The 24,532-nt window shown below is 40.5% G+C and overlaps 1 protein-coding gene and 1 pseudogene across 2 annotated transcripts; one reads left to right on the top strand and one right to left on the bottom strand.

The window, feature by feature from the left end:
• Positions 1-6,364: 6,364 nt before the first annotated feature.
• Positions 6,365-14,440, bottom strand: LOC145500103 (uncharacterized). The gene is made up of 7 exons (XM_081479590.1): positions 12,200-14,440; positions 11,910-12,084; positions 11,304-11,562; positions 10,786-11,013; positions 9,024-9,275; positions 8,049-8,234; positions 6,365-7,340 (listed from the first exon to the last, which is right to left on the bottom strand). Exons 1-7 carry the CDS (start codon positions 12,936-12,938, stop codon positions 6,900-6,902), a joined length of 2,280 nt encoding a protein of 759 aa, XP_081335716.1. The 5' UTR covers positions 12,939-14,440; the 3' UTR covers positions 6,365-6,899.
• A 2,766-nt stretch (positions 14,441-17,206) lies between these two features.
• LOC145499478 (uncharacterized) lies at positions 17,207-24,224 on the top strand (annotated as a pseudogene). The gene is made up of 7 exons (XR_014050946.1): positions 17,207-18,095; positions 18,893-19,067; positions 19,976-20,234; positions 20,738-20,965; positions 21,525-21,777; positions 22,372-22,557; positions 23,784-24,224. The product of XR_014050946.1 is annotated as an uncharacterized LOC145499478 (transcript).
• Positions 24,225-24,532: the final 308 nt, after the last annotated feature.

Raw genomic sequence — 24,532 nt, 5'->3', positions numbered from 1 at the left:
CATGAATAGGTTAGGTCTGCATACAAGCCGAGTGGCCCATCAGGCCGGCCGGAACTTATCCCGGTTTCTGCAGCATGAAGCGACTAGGAGTATATCAATTCCCCCTTAGATGGGATGCTAGTCCATCGCAGAGTTACCCCAGCATTAAATTCGCCGGTACCCATTTATACACCTGGATAGAGAGAGTAACCGTGAGAGTAAAGTGTCTTGCCCAAGAACACAACACAATGTCCCCGGCCAGGGCTCGAACCCGGACCGCTCGCTCCGGAGTCGAGCGCACTAACCATGAGACCACCGCACCTCCCATTTTGTCATGATTAGGGTATCGATTTTGGCCATTTTGGTCTTAAAAAAGTTATAGTTTTAGCACTCTAGTCTTGAATTGGGTATGCTTCTTGGAATAAGCTACTTTTTCATCATTATCAATAAGACCGTCAACCAAAGCCCAGCATAACTTATGTTTAGGGCAACTGTGTCAGCCACAACGGTCGTAAATAGGGTATCGAATTTTTGGCCAGGTCATATATAGGGTAGCAAAAATCGCAGATTTTGGCCATAAATAAGGTAAGGGTCTTGGAAAGTGGGCCGCACAACCTCACCTAACTTTTCTGGGAGTCCCCCCCTCCCCGGGCTCGTAAGCAACCGCTACCACTCTTAGGGCTGAAATTTTCTTTTGTTTTTAACCTCCCACAAACGACCACTTGACAGATAATAGAGCGGAAATTGGATAATAATTACAGGGTGTTGTAACATTATCACATTCCTTGGTACTACAAGAGACGGAAATATCTCAATGGAAAGTACCGCCTTTTTCTCGAAAACGACTTTTCACATGCATAAAGCATTTAAAACATGGTTTAAGTCTCTGCAGTTACCATATGATATTGAGGCAAAATTTTGACCTAACATTAAGCTCTCGTAAGCGACAACCTCCCGAAAGCGACCAACTAGGCTAGACTTTTTGGGTAGTCGCTTACGGGAGGTTAAACTGTAATTGTAGGCTTACACCAAGTGCATAGCAGGTCCTACATATTTCCATGGACAAACGTTTTCTTTTATCGCTGGCGTTCGGAGCGATGCGAGGAACTGTATTCGTTGGCTAGCTTTCCTGTTTAAACCTCTTATGTCGTTGCATGTTCAAGGGGTAGAGGTGGGCGGGGTTTAGGGGTTAACGAATCTCCTGTTCTGCAACTGCTCAATGACGCTACTGAAGTTAATTTATTCAAAACTTTTATTTTTCCTTGGATGGAGCACACAGGGACATATGCTGCTTGTTTTAACTCCCCGAAATTAAAGACCTCTTGTAAGTTACGACGTTGCGAGAATTACGAAAGGGTTGCTAAATTTAAAATGAAAAGGGGGTCGTTATTCTTGGAAATATTTGGCACAACTTTGCCTTACCCTTGAGTAACATTAGTTCTTGCCCAGAGAGCAAGACAAAAATAAAGCAAACAGGTTCAGATCTGGAAATAATATCGTATTGAACGACAATTGAAATTCAACCAACAACACTTCAAACTACCAGGAGCCCTGAAACTGTTAATTAATAGTATCTACATTTTTTGATCGGACGTGAAGTAAATAGAACTAGCAAAAAACTAGGACATCTCTTGTTTGTCCTTATTAATTTTTGGGAGAAAGGTGTAACCATTAAAACTTCATTTACCATGGGGTTCAGACGTGACTTCTAGAAAGCTGAAAAGACAGGAACGAAAACGACTGTTCAAAAGTAACCAAGGCATTTACTTATACTTGAGTTATCTTATCTTAATTTGGGCCGTAACGAAGTAAAAAATGTGACGAGACTGTACTCAATGCAAGGTCGAGAAACGTTGAAATTGCAACGAATGTAAGATGTTAATTGTTAATTAAGTGTTGATTGTTAATTTGGCTAGGGGTGTTAAAGAGCGGTCTTTGGTCTACATTACTCAAGACGAAAGAAAACTCATGTTAGGAATTGTACTATAATCAGTAAGAAGATATCTTGCTCAATGAATCTGGTAGAGCTAAAAATTAGGTTGTACTCTCTTTGAAAGCGAAAAAAAAAAAAAAAAAAAAAAAAAAAAAAAAAAAAAAAATCGAAGTTCCCCACCTCCCGACCCCAAGCGTTATAACTATAAAATAAAGCTCAAAAACATTTTTAGTCAGACAAAAACTAACTTCACGTCTTGGAAAATTACCAAATGCCGCAACCAAACAGTCACAAGGCAACAAGCAACCATTTCTATTTGTTGACTGATTCGTCCTGCAAAATTTCCGCATGGAAGTTGTAAGAATCAGTAAATCTTGTTAGAGTCGAAACCCTATTAAGGGGCCACCCATTAAACATCCACCCCTATTAGGCGGCCCTGAGTAATCAAAGTCCCCATGAGTACTCCAGTTTCTGTTGTCTTTACCTCTGTTGAACGGCCAGCCCCCTTTTAGCGGCCACTATTCATTTCCCCGAGGGTGGCCGTTTAATAGGGGTTGAACTGTAATTCTTTCTCGGCTTCGACTCCTTTTGGACGGTAAATGTCCATTTCCCTCTGTACTTTTAAGTTATTTGGTAACAGAAAACGTATTAACACTACAAAGCATTATGGCCCCCCTTAACTGTTGAACCAAAAATCCATTAGATTTTTGGCCCGGCAAGAACGGTTACACATGCACTAAGGAACTTTACAGATATTCACGAGGGCCACTTGATATAAGTCAACAAAACAAAGGATCGCAAAAACATGAAATCCAACCAATCCAAACAATGTCAAGAGAGTCGCATGCAGTTTTCGTAGAGTACGCATCAAAGAGAAGGAACAGGTAACAGTTTCATAAATCAAAACATGACAAACTTGTGTACCATAGCCTCAAAAATATCAGGGTCCATCTTTTCGGATCGGAAATTACGCAGTTGCGTGCAGTAACAGGATTAAAAGAAATACCCAATCCGCTCGCATGGAAAATATGAAGCAGGCAGAAAAATAAACAAAATGTAACGACTTGATTGGTTGTCACCCTTGATAACGCCAGTACTACAATTGGTCAGAGAGATATAAGCCCGTTTGACAGCACGGAGTCTAGAACTAAGTTCCCTGTATTCAAGATGATGGCAGGAGCTTTCTATCCGATTTTCACTTTGCTTGTTCTTTTTCAAGCTGGAAGCGCAGCCCGCGACAACAAGTCCCCATCTGCATGTCACTGTCGTCCAGTAATCAATGTTGGTATGGATGGTAATGAACAGTGTGACTTGTGCGAAGGAAACAACCAGCTGTTACAGGAGGTGAAGGAATTGAAGAAAGAACTGGCCTCAATAAAGGATCAAATCCAAGGAGGTTAGTAAAGTCAGTAATCAGCCGAGGTAACGATCTTATTTATATCAAAAGTCAGTCCGATATAAAGACAAACAGGCGTCTCAATGAAATTGTCTTTTTTTGTATGAGCCCTTGATAGCTCAATGTGAACCAAGATGTTTCGGATATTAGTTTGTTTTCAAAGTAGAGTGTGGTTAATTTTCAAGAACAAGATTCGCCGTTTAATATAACCTTAAAAATGTCCTTTAAATACTGAGGTTGATTGTGCTTTGACGAGTTTCATGACAAGGGTTTCCTTCTTTCTCAAACATGGTTCCAAAGTTGGAAAGCGAGTTCTAAATTGTCTGTTGCTAATGTTTTGACTGTAAATATATGGTCTTTACAAGTTCGAATGGTCTAGGCCTTCTAGGACAATTTTCGGTATCCAAAAACAACAATTAAGGGAACAATACTTATATCAATATTTTACTGTGAGGGTTTGAAATGATTTATTTGACCCTCGTTCAACTGTAAAGCGATCAATTTACCTTCAACACAATTAAAATATTCTGACAAAGATAACTTACTCATCTAGGAAACAATCTTCACGGCTATTGTGCAGGTATTCAGCCACCTGACGGAAGCAACGGTACATGCGTCTTCAGTGACCAATGCAGCAAAGTTACATGCACGTCACCGCCAGACAGTACTGGGCCATTTGGCCACATGATCATGACTGTACAAGCTTATGGGTGCCATCAACCCCTCAGAGCCACAGTTACCATGGAGACATTTCGCACTCCCATGAAGTGGTCGCATACATTTAAGGACGGGGAGCAATCTCCCTTGCCCATACCGGTACCTGCAGGCCCTGTCAACGTGACAGTATTCTTGCTTGTCGAACTAAAGAAAGCTGGTGGAAAAATCCACTTCAAGGTACTAAGGAAAACATATCATTACATACGTGAAGATTTATGTGTTTTAGCCAGTATCAGTTTGCATCTCAGCCAAGTTCTTTCTTTTCAGTCGTTAATAGCGATCAAAGGTTATTCAGATTGACTGTATGCCCTGTACTCTGTCCAAGTGAATTAACAAAAATAAGGTAGCGGGTAAAGGCTTTTGGTGAAATTTTTCAAACCCGTGCGGATATTGTGGTAAAGTAGTCTACAAGCAGCGAGTAATTTTGTCTTGCTTAACTGTTATATTATCCCTACATTGCACCCGCTCCTATCCTGTATCAAAAGCACACTTATATATTTACTTGACCAACAGATTTTGGATTTGTATTTCTAAGTTAGCAGTTCTTTGATTTAATGGCTAAACAATCACAAACATTGATGATTATTGTTTTGGTATTTTTTCTTTTTTCATCTTACAGTTACTGCTGTTGTTTGTATCAGACATAGCACCCTATAATGTCACATTCCTTGAAGGAGATTTGCACGCTTCCAAATGCAGTAAGCTTCAAGCATAAATACTCGATTAAATTCAGTGAGATTTCTTAAGGTTAACATGAGTTAGCAAGTGTAGTTTAATTGCCTGCTCATGAGTATTGGGTAGAGCAAAAGGCCCGAACTGCGAAAAATAAGTGCCTTCTATTTCCACACAAACTTTTGCCAACATTATATTTGACAAGGTTTGCTGGAAAATGTCAAAGGGTATGTTCAGGCAGATTTTTTCGTCACCAAATCCCTGCTGTGTTATATCTGAATAGGTCAGCGATTAATTATCATGTCCTCCTTCCCATGCAATAATTTAATCAAAGCCAATAATGAATTTGATATGTGCCGACAGGTGTGCGCCAAAGTCCATACGATCTTTATTTCACGAAAAGTGGTACAAGTGACTATGTCGTCCACCATGGCCTCCAAATAACTGATGCCTTTACCATGTGCTTCCGAGTGCGTACAACAGACAAGACAGGAACGGATCGCACCGTCGTGAGTTACAGCACTTCCATATACGGCAATGAAATTTTAATCAACAAGATGTCTCAAATCCAGTTATGGATCAACTACAAACTAGTGTAAGATATAGATATACACTGTAAATAGTAGAACAATTTTCAAGATGCGATATTAGTATCTACCTTATTGTTTGTTAACGACTTTCACCGGGAATTAGTTTCGCCAAAATCGAGAACTTCGTGACACTCAAAAATTTGGCAACTTTGAAAAATTGTGTTCCAGGAAGCCATCGACCCACGTGACTTGATGTGATTTACCGCGCAAATTTTTTAAAAGTAAACTAGTTTATTAATATTTGGAAATTTCGTCTTGTTAAATACAAGTTTCCAAAGTTGAAGTCTGGTTGAGAACAAATTGGCAACAAGGGCTGAAAACTGTGTCACGTAGGCAAGATCCTGTACCTTTTTCTTAAACACAAATGCAACTTTTTTTTAACTTGAGGAACTTGAAAGTCTGCAGCCGTTTTATTGGCGTATTAGAGGATCAGACGAAACAGCACAATCGCTCACTTCATATACGCTTAAAAAGAGGAATAGGGAATGATACGGGAATCGCTTTTTTTAATCCCAAAGAGAAATCTGGATATCAATTGGCGAGATAAATTATGTTTTGTTTTTGGTAATTTCATTAAATCCATCAGTTTTGATCTGAAGCTATGGACAGTTATACTTTTTATTCATCGTTCAAAATGGTGAGATGTATAGCACTGAATATAAAGTTGACGCTCTATTTTCATTTCAGCCAAACGGGAATCTCCGCAAATGACGGTTTCTGGCATCACATATGTGCTTCATGGGAAAACAAAGGTGGCTCGTGGGAAATTTATAAAGATGGCGTCTCCCAAGCCAGTGGAGCGGGATTGAAGACCAGTCACGTGATCAACACAAACGGAATTCTTATCATTGGGCAGGAGCAAGATTCGTTTGGAGGAGGATTCGACGCCACTCAAAACTACATTGGAGAACTCACTGATCTGAACATGTGGAACAGGGTCCTCAACGCAAGTGAAGTATCAAACTTGTCCAAGTCGTGTCACCGGGGGAGGGGTAATGTCAAGAAATGGTCTGATTTTAAAGTTGGACTTAGAGGTGATGTGAGAGTGATTTCTCCATCTGCCTGCGAAATATGAACGCTCTCTTGCAACTTTTTCATCTTCTTAATTAAAGTTACCTGTAAGCGTGGATTAAAGAAATGGGTGTAGTTGTTAGGTTGCTTTGAAATGTAATAAAGTTTAAAGCAGTTTTGTTAATTCCAGTTTCTCGAGGCGTTTATTATCTGGTGTTAGGGAGTAGGTATTAATGGGTTTGCTCTGTCATCTCTATTCCACTAATGAGAATTACTGGAGGGGCCAATTTCAGGTTTTGCACCACAACTGTGAATGACTCTCTCAAAATGAAAATCCGGGTAGTTGCCGTAATTCTCGTTATTTAGGTTTTTACAAGTGCACAAGCGGGGGAATGGCTCAGGGAAAGGCATGAATGCAATGTGGTAAGAGTAGCCTCACTCGGTGACTCTGTTTTATCGGAAAAGTTCTTATGGGCTGGTCGTCGACACTACTGTTCAATCTATCCAAAAGTACCCATGCTCTGTTAACTGAATTAAAGTAGCAACAAAATTTTACTTTTCAAAGAAAATCTTATTGAGAAAAGCACAACATATAAATTCGTTAGAAGAAATGACGCCCTCTCTTTGGCTGATCAAGGTTATCGATATTTTCCTCTGCATCTTCGTCTTTCACGGCTGGATTTAGAATGTCAAAACATCCAGCAGCCTTTTCATTCTTGACACAATTGATGTAAGTGTCGATACTTTGCTCCAAGTAACTTAAAGGCGAGGAACCCTGGGATAACAAGTGATAGTGGAAGTCTCGAAGATCGAACTTTTCTCCCAATACCTTTTGCGCGTTTTGTCTAAGTTTCGTAATATGCTGTTGACCAATCATATAAGCGGTAGCCTGGCCGGGAGCACTCTGGTACCGAGTAACTTCTTTCAAAGCGATGTCACTTTCGTCCCAGGTGTAATCTGCAAAGAACTGCAGGGCTTTTTGGCGGGAAAACCCTTTATAGTGCAAACCAGAGTCAACAACTAAGCGTAAGGCACGCCAAACCTACAGTGAAGCAAGGGAAAAGTTCATTAATACATTCTTATCGAGGAAACGGTTACCCTCTATGATTTAAAAAAAAGCGGCTTTCAAAGTTACGTTGTGTTATTGTTGCTTGTTTGTTTATTTTACTGATTGTGATGTGTTTTTGCACAGATACCCATGAAATACATACACTTATTTCAGCTACAAATAATTAAATATTAAAAAGTTTGCCCTCTTCCTCTGGCTTCGACATGACACGACACTTTGTGTTTCACAGATTTTCAACCAAAAGCTCAAAACTGACTGACTGATTCTTTGAACAATTCATCTCCTATGGATTAAGTAGAGATGCAGTGTTTCGTGTGGTCCACCTGGATCTGTAAATACCAAGCGCAAGGTTGCTAACGTTACTATCTTTTCTCTTGACATGTTAAATTTTGTTATGGTAATTATTTGCTTGTCTCGTGGCTTAAATGATGCCTTTACCGCCTAATGGCATTTATTATTAATATTAAAAATAATTTTTTTGCGGGGGCGGGGAGGGGTGGAGGTCTGTCCTGTCTTCGTTATTTTTTTCACATACCTATTTTCCGACCTTCTACCTCTAACCTGTTCACCAATTCATACCCAATTTCAGACCCAAATCACAACGTCCACTTATGAATCAGAACAGTTGAAACCTTTGAGTAGGAAGATACCACAAAGCTGGAAAGTAACCCCGGCACTAACCTGCCATTTCAGCATGCCATATTTTTGCCAGGGTTCATCCGCGTAAGTATCCGTGTCCTCACCAATCAGTGGGTTTTCAGCGTACAGCCCCCAGCCCTCGGAAAAGGAGGTGTAGGAAGATTCTAAATCAAGCCATTTGATTATTCCACCACAGCTGTCCCGGAAGTGTTCCTCCAGACCTTGAATCTGGTTTGAAGATAGAATCCATATGTCAATATGTCAGTGTATAGTACACCCGAGACTAATTATGAACAGGATAAACGAACATACTTAAATCTTATCGCAGGACGAGTATTCGTGATAACCGCTAGTCACGTCTACATATCACGTCCGATGATGCAATCGTTAACGCATAAAGCATGATGGGTGATAGGTACCACGATATTGTTGACATAAACATAGCATAATCGTTGAATAGTTCTACTGTATCAAGTTTAGAATGGAATGGACCATTTCGGCGATACGGCGGCCATTTTGAATTCTATTGTTTTAAATAGCCATTATGGGATGCCCGAGGTTCAAATCAGTGTGTATTTGCCCCCTGAGCATCCCATAATAGCCATTTGAGACAATAGGATTCAAAATGGCCACCGTGTCACAGAAAAGGTCCATCGACGTCCACAGCTGCCAAAAATTTCTAGAAACAACTTTCATACCATTGGGCTTTCAAAACGTAATGAGACGTGGGACATGAGCTGCCCCCGTCAACTAAAAAGGAAAAGGCGGCTTAAGTAGGAAATGAAGATGTGATTGAAAATAACAAGTAGATAATAAGTGGTGTGTCACTTTAATACAGTACGCAAGCTGCGTAACGTGCAACGTGCTTAACAGAGATATACCAGGGCAGGGATAAGTGTTAACCATATTAAATAACACACTGAATAACAGAGAAAAATTTTATTTTGGATTGGCAGAAAGATTTCTACTGTCACGTCAGTTCCCATTCCTGGTAAATGCTTCTTAGGCAACACTCACTTGTGTGTGGTGCCCAGGCCTTCCTTCGTGCGCGTTCGTACTCCACTCCTCGTATTTGGGCCCAGGTCTGGCCGAAAAGAAAGGTACATAATACTGGACATTGCCTCTGCAATTTTTGTCACCGCCCCAATAGCTGGCTCCCCCAGATGGGTTAAAATCCAGAGCCATTTCTATAGGGCAATTAGGTGTTGTATGCTTTGGGCCACTAAAATGGAACATGTCAATCGTTTTGGGATCCAAAAGACTGAAAACCTGGAGGAGAAAAAAAATTAACGGGAATTATTATATGGCTTGTGTTTGTAGCCGATATAACGCGCGCTCTGATTGCCTAATTTTACAGCATTATTCTCCCGTAATGCCCACGGGCCGATAAAGGGCCTGCAAAAACAAAGCAAAAAGGCATATAATGAACAACGTACTAACCTCGACTGTTCGGTCTTTCAAACCTCAGCGTTGCCGTATTAACCTTGCTATCAGGGACTTTAAGATACGCTACGGCGAGGTGCTACTACGGCTACTTTGGCCGTGAGGGACTAGGCTGACAACGGTGTTTTACCCGCCAAACTCAAACGATTAAGATTTTGCTGTACGGCAACGGTATGTGCAATCTCTACGTGTCTTTACAAAAATGACTACTTTCAAGGAAACCAGAGATTATTCTACTTTCATGCGAAATACGCTTGATTAATGACAATGATCTCCTTCTTTTGTGTCCGTCTTACATCTCCCAGAACTCAGATTTGCCTTTTAGAACTTGATAGAACCGCTTGTAGTTCCAACCACAAAACAACTATATAAACTCTGATATAAAAAAGGTCGATTTCAACACGGACAGGTTGTTCGTACAACGATTACGTGATAAACCCGAAAATACAAAACTTTCGATTATAATAAAATACATTTGAACAGTAATAAACAATTATAGCTCAGATTAGCGCATACGAAGCTTTCTTATCTACGGCTGTTCGGCCCGATGCTAATATGACTGAATTGATCATCTCGCGATAGGTATTAAAATCGTTCAAATTTTCTGTACAAATGATAAAGAAACAATAATCTTAGAACTGATTTTTATGATTGAGAACTTTATCTTCAAACTAGGCTGTTCAAACAGTGAAAAAAGCGTTAAAATGAGAAGTAAACAGCGGGCGTATACTTATACTAACGTGCGTAGTGAAGAGTACGTGAAACCAAGCACGTTCCGTAGTAGAAAGCAAGGCTACGGCGGGAAAGCGCGCGTCATGACGTCACCGGGAGCAATCTTCACTATCTGCCGCCGCACTACAGCCAACCTTACCATATCTTAATCCCTATCGTTGGTCAATAAAACAAGGTCTCGGTTTGAGATTTTCCCGTAAAGACCGAACGATCGAGGTCATAAGTAGTTAGCATAGTGCAGGATATGTTATACAACAATAATTATGCCAAGCCAGCAGCTATATGTAATTGGAAAGGTTGGAAACAATGATACTGGAATTCAAGACCTTATTAAATGAAGCCCTTTGAAAACGGTGCCTAGCGCCGTATGCTGAAGGGTCTGGAAATTTATTAGGACTAAATTTTGCTTAATTGTTTCCTGGTTCTGTACGTGTCAATTGTTTCTGCTAGTTCATGCCATCTTTCTGCACATTAATTTATTTTAATGTAGTGATAGTTGGAGAAGGGTACCCACTACTTGCTATGATATGGTGCTTTAAAACGCCGTTGGCTTCCTGAATCAACTGACCGCTATCGCAACTCGCAAATGATATTGTTTACTGACCATGTGATCTTCTGCGAACCAGTGTTGAATCGCTCGCCATCTTGTGGGACAATATTTCTTTGCTCCTTCCACATCACCGCACACCACATGTGCGTTTTCGTCTGACTCGTTATTCGGAATGTCCTCCTCGATGAAGTACATATCTGAATGGTTCATTTTCCTGATAAACTGCTTTTTGGCTGTGCCATTGTCTGATTCTTGAGTCACGAGCCTCGCTATCTGCAGCACCTATTTATGATAGCACAAGGGAGGGGGTGGAGGAGGGGGGGAAGAGGGAAACAAACCGTCTGATTTTTCATTTTTAAAAATTTATCATCTTGATAAAAGTTGCTTTGGCACTGAAGTGCTAATATGATGCTTGCATTAAGGAACGTTTTGCAAGTGAAGTAACTACCTATAGCCAGTCTTCAACTAATGGTGGGTGCTGAGATTAGTTCAAAGCTTGAAAACCTGAATGAACATTTTCCGTATATACTTACGCATGTATGTAAAACAATTTTTTGTAGCACTTCACCCACCTGTGGATAGAGTTCATTCAGCATCTTTAAACCTAGTTTATATATTTCATCCGGGGACATGGTGTTTGTTGTGAAGTAAGACACGATCTGTTGATAAGACTTCTTTCCGTTTAGCAGTTCTCCTGTCGGTAGAGACTTGTTAGTTGGTTTTGACTTGTCAGCGGTGCTGTTGACATACACGAAGGAAAGAGGAAGTGTAGCGAGACCGCTGGACACATTACTGGGTACGCAATGCTGAATATGATCTTTTCTAAGATACCTAAAGAAGGAACATAAGAAAAACAAAAAGTAAAAAAGCTTTGATGCATTTAATACTGAACTCGTGATGACCACAGCCTTTCAGATTTTGAAGAAATGCAAACCTGATACTGTCTTTTGGTGCTTTTTGTTGGAGGTGTTGGCTTAGACACCTGTGTGAGGATATCTCAAGTTAACAATTATAAGCAGAAAAATTAAGAAACGAGTGTGGATATTGTATAGACATCGTTGCCTTTAACATGTTCAGAAATTGTAAGAAAGAAAGATGGATTAAAAGTGTTGGTTTATATTATAGCTTATTATTATTTGGATCCTAGAGTGGATGTTGCATTATGCATGTTTTCTTACGTGAATAACTCTTCGATGGATTTTCCGACGTTTTCAACCAAAGACTCTCTCAAGGAGTCGTTCACAGACTTTCTATATCTATTTTCCCATGTCTTGCTTTCTTCTTTATTTTCCACAAGAGCCTCAAGAAACTCGGGTTGCAGAAGACGATTGACGAAATCTTCTTCCAGGACTCCTTTGAAAAGACGGTAAATGAGATTTATGAGCCAACAACGTTGGGGCACAAAACTAGAAACTTAAACTGCCACGAGGCAAGATAGGAAAATTTTGATATCAGCATTGGTGCTTACCCTTGGCTCCTTTGATTGATATCTGACGGAAATATGACGTCAATCCGTTGATTCCAGCTTTGCACTCTTCGACAGAGCGCACCATTCCAACCAAAACACCGTATTCCATATTCCTCCTGTACTGGACAAATGTTTCTTTAATTTCTGCTAGTTTCTTTTGCAGCTTTTCTAAATCTTTTGTTGTATTTGGCTTGAAGTGATACAGACTATTCTTGATTTCATACGTAACGTCGCACAGAGGTTGCCAACACCACAAATTGGGACCCAATAGAAAATCACCTGCGTAATAGTTCACATCATAAGGGGTTCCAAAAACGTGCTGCAAATAATGCTTGACTTGAGCCAAAGCCTTCCTCTCGCGTGGCCTTAGTTCATGCACCTCAAAATTCGTCTGGTTTATTTCATCGAGTAGCGCCCACGCTTCGTCAGTGATAAGCCTGATGTTGCTCGGGGATGGGTCATAAGAGCGATATTTTCCCCGTATTTCAGTGGGCGACACCCCCGGCTTGTCAGCAATTTTGTTTGGGTGAAGCCTGTAATAACTGTCTTGTACCTTTTTGAGAAAAGTGTCTAAGCCACCACGGACAGCTTCGTCTGAATAAGAACATCTCTCCGATGTCTGTGGAGTGCTTTCCACACATGATGTATCACGTGTCAGAAGAACGATTCCTGTGATGAGACAAATGAGACCAGTGATGGCCAGGAACCCCGCTAACACCAAAAGCAGGATGACGCGCATGACTTGATGGTGAGAAAACTGCCGCTGTGGTGAAAGGGGCGTAATTCCTTTTCACGTACCCTAAAAAGATGCAAGGGATAGAGTAAAGCGAAATAGAGCTGCATATAGACGCACAAAACGTAAAAATGCTATTCAAAAGTATGTATCTGCGTTAGCTTTCAGTATTTGGCACTCTCCTAAACCGGGATATTTTTGGATGAAACCAGAAGAATCTGGCCGAGGAAAAACGTAAATTCTGGAGTGGATCACGTATGATTCCCAACAAAAATTAATTAATATGCTTTCCCTGAGACATTCTGTGACACATAATTTGTGCACTGGAGTTACGTGTTACCGGCACAGAACCCTCCCCGCGTGAAAAGAATTCTTTATTTGCCCTCACACCCCGCTCTTGAAAAGTTGTTCTTTTCACTTATTATACCACTTTCTCTGCGTATCGTAAGAGGAAGTCGCGCAGACAAGGTTAATCCAGAGTTGTGTTTGAAACTGCAGAACGATGAGCTTCAGAATTGAAAACGTTAAATATCACTATGATTTTTCAGTTGGATATAATCCACGAGTCATCTAACGGAAAGCAATTTTTTTCTTTAATCTGAAATCATGTGAAATGCTTAACATGTAATGTTCCAAGTGAAGTGTTTATTGATAAAGAGTCATAAAAATCGAGTTACGATTTAAGTCACTGCATTTATTTTGGGAGGTCGCTTCATGGAGGATTTGTTAACAACCGTGATGTTTCATCGCTATTCTCGGAGGGTCGCTGTAGTTTTGGGGGGAGGGGGCAGGGGAACGTCGTTACTATGTTATGCTAATGATTTCCTTTCAGTTTCACTTTGAAATGATTCATTCTGAGTTTGGGAGCTGCCCTAACAGAATTGCCCAGCCGAAAACAAATACTACACAAATACCGACACAAATTCCACAGAGCTCGAAATAAAAAATTCCCTTAGTGCACTTGCAGAAACGCTGCTGTAAACCTGAACAGTGCCAAGTCGACAGATGTCACGATTTCCGTGGCAACTGATCATATTCCTGCGTTTCAGCAAGACCAAGGACCCCATTAATGAATTGTCCCGGAGCCCGAAACTGAGTGGAACTATAAACCATGGCTATGACACGGTACCTTCTCAAATGAAGCCTGTGAGGAGACAGTTACAAGTGAAGCAATCCTACTCCAGCCTCATGATATCAAAACCAAGTAACATATGGGTGCGGGTCATGGCAGTCACCCATTTATGTTTGTTTGTTTTCTCAAGGTTTCTCCGTCACGCAATGCAGAACGACTTCTATATTTATGGTAGATTTATTATGGATGTTCCTGACTTCATTTGTTGTAAACGTATTGAAAATATTCTTCGATCATACAATCGAACGCTTAAGTCAGGCTAGAATTATCTTGAGCAAACTGGTGGGAATTGAGAGAAGTCCTTTCTCTCGGCCTTTAATTTTTCAACATCCCTCCTTCTTTCACGGCGTTTAATATTTGCATAGATTACGCGAGGTTTCTTTATCATTTCCTATAAAGAGAACATCCAAGTCCCCCGTCCGAAGACATGACTTTCTACGGAGTTGAAGACCGCAAAACTGTCGATTTATAAGAACTAAATAAACATTAACAAAAGGAAAAAAAAAACGAGAAACTGCAAACTTCCAACGATGATACTATCTATTCATCTTACACATTCTAGGAATTGAATCCAGAGTGATTTTCTTTTATAAAATTCCTGTCAATATTAGTAAATGATTGGTCATGACTGTGTTGAAATGAAACATTCAAGAGGTGAATCTCAATTTGATGTCTTAGAGCGTTTTCAATTTGTGTGAGAGAGCCGATGAGAATTTTTTGGTAACAGTATAAATTTGCACCAGCAGTTGAGGTGGGATGAGCGTGTACTATTTGACATCAGTTGAAAACCTTCCTTTGGAAAGGGCTGTTCTATTTTATTTCCCACCTAAACGGCTGCATATTTCCGATCATTCCGTTAAAAACTAGAAAAGTAGAATGCCTCTGAAGGTCTTCCATATTGTCTGAATAATTTTCAGTTGAAAGTCCCCTCCATTTGGTTTCCAACCGAATGAACAAAACAAAATAATAAAAGAAAAAAAACAACAAAAAAGAAATCCCGGTATTACAAAACAAATGGAAAGCGTACCCAGACTATCGCTTGTGTAATTCACTTCTGTGGTACGAAGCACTGGTACGTAACAAAACACTTCCTCTTCGCCTTTTAATTTGGGGGCTTTGTCTTTCTTTCACGCGAGAGAGCCTTCTGTCACGCAAACAAACTAAGCAATCCTCCAAGAGTGATTCTATGGTTGAATGATTGACGACTTCAAATTGAAGTTAATTGACATGCGTCTGAATTGTCCTCACGTATCGGCAGCTGACGGTGCAATGTGCTGTATTTTAAGTACTGATTCCTCTCAAGCTTAAGCGGTGAAAGAAGTCAGAAAGGTAACATTTAAATTCTTAGTTTTGTGTTGATCCTAGTTGTTCGTTCGTGCACTGCATTTGACGAGGGTTTAAGGATGCTTTCTCTGTCTACGACCGCCAACATGACGAATAACCTGCTAAACATATAAACCTTCCAAAAGCTAATTTCTTAGCCCTTGCAGGCCAGTTGTGAGTAGAATCTGAGGCGCGTGCACATTGTTTCGTCATAAGCTCACGGTTGCTGCACCCTATACAGCATCTAGTAGAGATAATTTAAATTCATCTGGCAATGCACTGATCAGATCGCCTGAAATCTCGACTCCTCTATCGACCAAGAGTAAAGAGGGTAATACAGCCAGTAGAAGGCTTAACTTTTCAGTTTTTAACACCAAAAGTTGCATTAAACAGTTCTGAAAAAGCTGAGAGTTATTACGATCAACGAGCACCGCACTAAAGCCGACGTTTGTTTGCATTATTTTGTTAATCTATTCAAATCTCTGATCTTGACAAGGGGATGCAAATTAATACTTATTGATTGTCTCGAATAAGACAATGTATTCATTGTCACGCAGCCATTCATCCTGTTTTCAGCATCTTCAAATTCATTGATTTAATTTTACATAGGCTCAAATTTGCGATAAAATTTTGGTGCACCTGTTTCGTGTGGATATACTTACTGGGACGCACGGAAAAATTGGCCATACGAGCGGATAGCATGAAGCACTTTAGTGTGGAAACAAAGCGCAACAGTTTGAGAGGAAATTTTAAGGGGTTCCGTTGTACAAGCATCATTTATCTCAGTGGAGTGATTTGAAATATCAGAATTCCCTCGAGTCTGAAAATTAGCAAATATCCTGCATTTCCAACTTGAAACTTTGCATGCTGTGACGTTTATTCAAAACTACGGATTTCAATAGGAATTGGCAATACTATGAACTTTGTGACCTTGTAATCTATTAATAGTAACCGATTATAGCGGTTAGATTAGTATTCAGTATGGCTTGGGTTTCACGTTTGCATTTTCATTTACATTAGTGATATAAGGTCAGAAAAGTTCACTACAGTTACATGTAAGACATGAAAGTTTGCAGCAAAAATACTGGGAAGTTACAAACGCATATGTTTGAAACCTCCCGAATAACACACAACTATCTCTGTAGAAGCCAGTTAAATTAAAAAATAGAGAAGCCTCGACTGTGTTCTGGACGAGGCTTAAGCCGTTCTTGAGTACTCTACCGCTTCCTAAGTGCTTTACAACTGAACAACCGTCGAGGCTTCTTTATTTGTTTTAGGATGAATAATCTATTATTTGTTCACGCATTAGGCTAATATTTTGAAACCAAACTTCAAACGAGTATTTGGCGTATTTGTTGTTCGAACATGTTAGCAAAAACAAAGCTTCTCATCATAAATGCAGACAGCTCAATTGGTGTTTTCTGTCGTTGTTTTACATGTATAGTGTTATTTCTGTCTTCGTAACAAACATGATGTCTTTTATGGAAGCATTCGATAGAGTTTTTTTTAATTTCATGCACTGTGTGATATTTTACCGTTTTGTTCGAATCCAGCAATCTTTTACTACAGTTTTAACACTACTGTTGTTAACAATGGCCTCTATGCAGCTATGTTTACTGCAGACAACTAGCTTGAGTCATTTCCATTGTTTGAGACTTAGGGAACTTATAATTTGGGTCAAATTCGTCAAATTGGCGAGGCAAAATCTAGAAATAGCTCACTGCGCGCGCTATATCGAAACTGTATTGTTAAAAACTATGTAATAATCTATATAGCCTTATTAATTAATTTTGTTAATATGTTTAAATGATGAAGTTCATTTTATTTAAATTAAGATGTATGCTTTGGCAATACTCTGTGAGAAGGTATGGCCATTTCATTACATTTACTTTGTGTCTATCTTTCCATAGTATTTAGGAAAGGCACGTGCCTCTTAAGAGAATCTGAGCAGACGTGTCCCCAATTTGGTCATGCGTGTTATCCTGCTTTTGGTGTTAGCGGGGTTCCTGGCCACCACTGGGCTTATTTGTCTCATCACAGGAATCGTTCTTCTGACACGTGACACACCATGTGATGAGAGCTCTCCCCACACATCGGACAGATGTTCTTACTCAGACGAAGCTGTCCGCGTCGGCTTGGACACGTTTCTTCAGAAAGTACAAGATAGTTATTACCGGCTTCACCCAAATAGAATCGCTTACAAGCCGAGGGTGTCGCCGACTGAAATACGGGGAAAATATCGCTCTTACGACCCATCCCCGAGCAACATCAAGATTATCACTGACGAAGCGTGGGCGCTACTCGATGAAATAAACAAGACACATTTTGAGGTGCATAAACTAAAGCCACGCGAGAGGAAGGCTTTGGCTCAAGTCAAGCATTATTTACAGCACGTTTTTGGAACCCCTTATGATGTGAACTATTACGCGGGTGATTTCCTAATGGGTCCCAATTTGTGGTGTTGGCAACCTCTGTGCGATACCCCTTCCGAAATGAAGAAAAGTTTGAATCACTTCAAGCCAAACTCCACAAAAGACTTGGAGAATCTACTAAGCAAGCTGGCAGGGATTAAAGAAACGTTTGTTCAATACAGGAGGAACATGGAATACGGTGTTTTGGTTGGAATGGTGCGCTCTGTCGAAGAATGTAAAGCTGGCATTAACGGTTGACGTCGTATTTCCGTAACATATCAATCAAAGGAGCTAAGGGTAAGGTTCTGATGTTTTCACAGGCGGCGGGGCAGCCGTAAAATAGCTAGCGCTGGATTTTAATTGTCACGTCCTTGGTTCAAATAATTCAAACTGCTGCTAACTGGATTTGTTCTCAGTATAGTCCTGAGTTCAACTCCTCGGCTGCGCTTACGTTTGTAAAAAGTCAGCTGGTTAGCCTTCCATCAGCTGGGGTTTTTGTTAAGTGTATATAAAATCAATGTTCCATCTGCAGTATTTGTTGGTTTACTAGCTGTCCACAGCAGTGTTAAAACCGGGACAGTTGAATTATAGCGGACCTCCTGCGCGCTTAGGGCGCGTGAGCGGAATCCCGGTAACCCACCGGTCCCGATGGTAACCTATCCAGCTAAAAAATGTTTGTTGTTACGTGATTGTCCATCCGTCCGTCCATACGTCTGTACACCCCTTAATGTAAATCAGTATGAAATGTCACCCTCTGCAACAACCTCGTTTTCAGGGCTTTCCCCTAAGAGATTGGGAGGGGCGGGTTTACAGCATACATCTTTGATGTTGGGCATCCGCGTTATGTTGAATTGGCACCTGCCTAAACAAGGTATCTGATGACCAGTATCACGTGACCATATCGCGGGTGCATGTTTAGAACTCATCGAGATCATGTGTTTTGTTGGAGTTGATGGCTGCTTAGGTACAGGTTTTCGATTGGATCGCTATTGTAATTAGGAGCTCCTCTTTTAGGCTTGGCTAACTGTACATATTATCGTGATTTGCCTCACCGCTATGTTACTCTACTAACAGCATTTTCCCCCCTTGTAAAGGAATCTTTGAAGAGGATTTTATCAAACCGCTTCTGCAACCCGGGTTTCTTAAGACACTCGTTAAAAATACTGATGAAAGCAATTCGTGGGAAAAAAAGTACGGGAAATCGGTGAATGAATCCCTGAGAGATTCTCTTGTTGAAAACGTGGGAAAACCAATCGACGATTTATTCACGTAAGTGAACTTGATCTGTCGTAACGGAGGTATAGTCGTCCTTAGAGGGGATTAATTAAGTGATCTAGATCACATGAAAATGGGGAAACATTACAGAGTAAACGAACCTGCGCTGCCGAAACGTCAATAACAAAATGTTCTTTCTGGTTTGAGCTTATTTTTGACGTCAACTTTTTCTCTCAAATGTTTTTGAGATCTTAGACAAAGATGTGGCATAGCGCACATGCCCTGATACACAGCAGCTAGATTTCCTTTGTCATATTAACTATCATATTGCTTTTTTTAAAAATAAAACCATATTTATATTTCAAATGAACATATACTCATAAGGGAGTATTGTAGCCAAAGAACCTGTCGAGCGTTCAACACACTACTTTAATTGCGTAACGTTAAAGACGAGGAGTGGTGAAAACGATGAAAGCGGTTGTTTCAGAACAAAATAAATTACGTGCAAGGTAAAGGTTACGACAGTAACAAACGTTGTACGACTAGGAGCACGAAGCGAGGAAAACAATGGAGTCGGCAAGACTCTTGATAACTATCACCAAGCTGAACCCAGGATGCATATGAAAAGCAAAAAGAAACTGAAAACACTTGGACAAAAAAGACGGAAAGAAAGCGAAATTATCGGCTAAAAAACCTATTAGAATAGCGATTACGAACAAGTGAGATAAACGGAAAGAACGCGATGGCAACGGAATAGAATGCGCCTGCAAGCAGAAAACGACGAAAGAATGCGGCAACAACGGGTAGACACATGAGGTAGCCACATGTAAAGTGTACATGAAAAGTGGCAGGTATTAGAAATTAATGCATTCAAGATTATGCTATATTAAACGCCCGAGATTAATACAGTAGGTTTATATATATGTTTTTATTACAATATAGTTCTCGTACCCCTTGTTTAGGTATCTTAGGAGAGATCACATGCAGCATTGCGTTCCCAGTAATGTTTCTAGCGGTTTGGCTACACTTCCTCTTTCCTTCGTGTATGTCAACAATACCGCTATCAAGTCAAGACCGACAAACAAGTCGCTACCAACAGGGGAATTGCTGAACGGAAAGAAGTCTTATCAGCAGATCGTACCTTACTTCACAACAAACACCATGTCCCCGGATGAAATACATGAACTCGGATTTAAGATGCTGAAAGAACTTTATCCCCAGGTGGGTGATGTGATACTCAAAATTTGTGATTATGAATTGTTGGAATTGGTATTGTTTGTGGCCAAAAATGAACACGAAGGAAATAGAATTTATTTATAAAGCAAGTGATATTCGTGATCGACTGTCCTTTGCAATGCTGTGGTTAACGTAACTGGAATTTGACTCTTCATTAGAAAGTTTCTGAGTAAGAACAACAAAAGCAATTCTGCTACATCGTATAAAAGATAGTAAAAGGAGTATTTAGGGGAGCAGGGTTGGGGCATCGCCTCCCCGCCAATGTGGCCCTGATGCGATTTTGCCCCGGTGTCATATGTGGGTTGAGTTTGTTGTTGGTTTTTGCCCTGCTCCGAGGGTTTTCCCCCGTTTTTTCCGGTTTTCTTCCCTCCTGAAAAACCAACATTTCCAAATTCCAATTCGATCAGGATAGGGGACCCGCATGAAAACCAGCTAAAGTATGATACTGTTGAACTGTTGAACCTTTTTTCCCTAAACATCATGCACAGGTATTGGAGGTGGCAAGGCTGGTGACACGTGAAAGAAACAACGACTCAGCCAAAGAGCAGTTTATCAAGAGAATGAACCATTCAGACATGTACTTCATCGAGGAGGAGATTCCGAAGAACGAGTCAGACAAGAATGCTCATGTTGTGTGTGGTGATGTGGAAGGGGCAAAGAAATACTGTCCCACAAGATGGCGAGCGCTTCAAAACTGGTTCGATGAAGCCCGCATGGTCAGTAGAAAAAAACACATTATTGCGTTAGCAACTCTGCTTCTCTGTACTTTTTAATTTTGCGGTGACGGAAATGACTATATAGTTTTGTTAGACGGCCAGCAATGTAGAGACCATTTTTATAAGGAACAGTAAATCGACTTCCACAAATTGCAGTTTTCATCAGTCGTGTAAACGCTTTCTTGTTAATGCAATCTGAATGTCGGAAATTTTATTCAAATTTGTTATTTAGAACAAAGTACCCTTTTTCAAACGTTTAGATTACCAGCGAATATTTGACACTTTTAAGAGCCTTTTGAGCCTTATATCTAATTTAGTGGCAGTGTCACACATCTTATGAGTTTTTTGCTCAATCCTACTGAATTTCCACATTTTGTCCTTCGTTATGGCCCGAGGGATAAATATATACAGGAAATCCGCAAGGGACGAGAAAGTTTATCTCATCTCAAATCAAGGTAATGGTGTCTCTAGTTGCAATGACATATGTACATAACTCTGCTACCCAAAAATCATACGTAACAGACTTAATTCTAAGTGTTTCTTCGATTGTTTCCTTCAGGCTTTCAGTTTACTGGATCCAAAGACGATTAAAATGTTCTATTTCAGTGGTGCAAAACACACAACGCCCAACTGTCCAATACAAATGTATCCGGACTTCAACCCTTCTGCTGCGGCAAACTTTAACGAGGCTGGGGCACAATGTAAAAAGAACGCCCGTTACAATGTCCCGTTTTTTTTCTGCGAGACCTGGGCCAAAGTACGAGGAATGGAGTACGAACGCGCACGAAGGAAGGCCTGGACACCACACACAAGTAAGCGTTGCGAAAGATTGTTGACTTTCAGCCAGCCAGCCAGCCAGCCAGCCAGCCGGCCAGCCAGTCGGTCAGCCAGTCAGTCAGCCAGTCGGTCAGCCAGTCAGCCAGTCAATCAGTCGGTCTGTCGATCTGTCAGTCAGACAGTAAGTCATTTAGTCAGTCAGTCGGTCGGTCGGCCTGTCAGTCAGTCAGACAGACAGACAATCAGTCAGTCAGACAGAAAGCCAGCCAGCTAGTCAGTCAGTCGGCCAGTCAGTGAGTGAGTCAGTCAGTCAGTCAGTCGGTCTGTCAATCAGAGAGTGCGTCATTTAGTCGGTCAGTCGGTGTCGGTCTGTCAGTCAGTCAGACAGACAGACAGACAGAATGACAGACAGACAAACATACAAACAAACAAACCGAGCGAGAGACCAACAAAAACAAAAAGTCAAGCGGTAAATACAGAACCGAGACGTATTCCAGTAGAATTCCTAGGTCTAAAATGATATCCAATTCATCCCTTCACTGAGTTGTTGAGATGTTCAAAAGTATTGGACCTTTTCCAGGATTTCCAGCTGGACAACGTAACCTCCACCCACTCTCTTTAATACGTAGGTGCAGGGTCTGGAAGAACACTTTCGGGACAGCTGTGGTGGAGTGATCAAATGGCTCGACCAAGAAACGTACTACACCGCGTTTACCGAGGGCTGGGGGCTATACGCTGAAGACCCGCTGATTGGTGAGGACACGGATACTTACGCGGATGAACCCTGGCAAAAATATGGCATGCTGAAGTGGCAGGTTGGTAGCTAGAGACAAATCTCGTAGGATCTGTGGTGTCTGCTGTGCCAAAGGTTTTCAGCTGTTTTGCAAAAAGTAAAGAACTGGGTCAAAAGGTGCGATCTGGGTCTGAAACTGTGTATGAATTAGTGAACAGGCAAAAAATTGAAGGTCTGACAATGGGCATGTAAAGAAAGATTACGTGCTTTTGTTTAAAAGCGGTTTAGGATTGCAACTCCCTCTCTCTCGCGTGGGTAATGGAGGAGAGATCTGGAAAAATATAACAAAAGTAGGGGTCTGTCCATAGATTCTCCAAATGGACCCGTCATGGCTAATGCTTTGCGTTCATCATTAAATAAATTGGACCAGTGTTTTGCTTTGTTTTGGTGTTCGAGTTCTAATCAAAATTTCGTTGAAACGTCACACTCGTCTACTACTGAAAATTATCCCTAACTGGAGTGCTAATGAGGCAAACGGTGGTGTTACCCGGGCTAACAAATTTAAGGTTACTGGTAGTTATGCATTGACGGTTGAATAATACCACTCTTTATTAACTGATGTTACAATATTGGCATTGCACAAATACCCAATCATTGTTAAACAAGTTGTGGTCACGTTCATACAGTATAGGAGAATAAAATAGCAAATATAACACCTGTTAAAAACACCCTTAATTTTAGTTTGAGTGTCTATAATTCAAAATCTGCTGGGAAACTCATTTTCTATCATCAAAAATTGATAAGCATTTTAAGATACAGCTTTTTGGAATGTTTTTTTTTTTTTTTTTTGAAATTCTGTATTCAGGGTTCAGACCTACCTTACATTTTCGCCAAAATTTGGGGTGACTCTGAATCCCATCAAATAACATGCTTATCAAAATTAACAAAATACGGTTTTGATGAATATCTCTCCGTAGTCCAGGTTTTTTTTTTCTGTCTTTCAGTCTTCTAATTCTCCCTATCCCCTTCCCTCAATCTATTATCCTTTTTTCATTCACTGGAGTGATTTTTAGGCCTTGCAGAGTCGTAAAATCAAACTGTGTGACTCACTCGGTGCAAAGTATCTTTGCTTCATTCATCTTTCGCTAAGCGTTCATTAATGCAGGCATATACGGATTTATACATGTAAATTTTATTTTTGAGCCTGAACTAGAGAATGACCGCGAAACGGCAGAAACATCTTTTCCTTTTAGTGTTCATTTTCATAACGAAAGGATGCGTACCAGATTTTTTTTTTTTCTTGTTTAGATCTGGCGAGCCTTACGTCTGATTGTAGACTCTGGTTTGCACTACAAAGGGTTTTCCCGCCAAAAAGCCCTGCGGTTCTTTGCAGATTACGCCTGGGATGAAAGTGACACCGCCTTAAAAGAAGTTACTCGGTACCAGAGTGCTCCCGGCCAGGCTACAGCTTATATGATTGGACAACAACATATTAAGAAACTCAGAACAAAAGCGAAAAAAATGCTGGGAGATAAGTTTGATCTCCGGGACTTTCACTATCACTTGCTATCCCAGGGTTCCTCACCTTTAAGTTACTTGGAGCAAAGTATCGAGGCTTACATCAATTGTGTCAAGAATGAAAAGGCTGCTGGATGTTATGATATTCTAAATCCAGCGGTGAAAGACGAAGATGCGGAGGATGAAGAGGACGATCTTGATCAGCCAATGAGAAGACGTCATTTCTTTTGATATTCACACAAAAATGGTCTTCCTACCTTTTAGCTTATGGCTTCTCGTATCGAAAACTTTGCTTTGTTTAGAATAAGATTTCCCTTGATTTGAGAAATTTTAATTTTCGTCGAAAAGCTCCCTAAGTACGCGAATTTCGTCGAATTTAGCTTGCATTACTTCTGCACAGTACTCCGTATAAAATGCAAATGATGTAAACATCCAAGTAGTAAAATGGGAAATCTGTTTCAAAGTAAGCATAGTTTTTCCACAGTGGTGTTCTGTGCGGTATGTCAGTAATTACACCAGGAAGATTGTAATTTTTCTAA

Source organism: Orbicella franksi, chromosome 10, assembly GCF_964199315.1.
Source record: "Orbicella franksi chromosome 10, jaOrbFran1.1, whole genome shotgun sequence".
Taxonomy (NCBI): Eukaryota; Metazoa; Cnidaria; class Anthozoa; order Scleractinia; family Merulinidae; genus Orbicella; species Orbicella franksi.
Note: the sequence above shows the minus strand (reverse complement) of the source record. Positions and strands in the feature narration are given on the sequence as shown.

Bases quoted from the DNA above. Each gene is read 5' to 3' on its own strand.
- LOC145500103 (XM_081479590.1), bottom strand. From the start codon at position 12,938: ATGCGCGTCATCCTGCTTTTGGTGTTAGCGGGGTTCCTGGCCATCACT. The intron at 11,563-11,909 runs GTAAGAAAACAT...TTCCTTCTTTAG, and splicing joins TCCATCGAAGAGTTATTCAC to GTATCTTAGAAAAGATCATA. The intron at 8,235-9,023 runs GTGAGTGTTGCC...TCTTCAAACCAG, and splicing joins GGCCTGGGCACCACACACAA to ATTCAAGGTCTGGAGGAACA.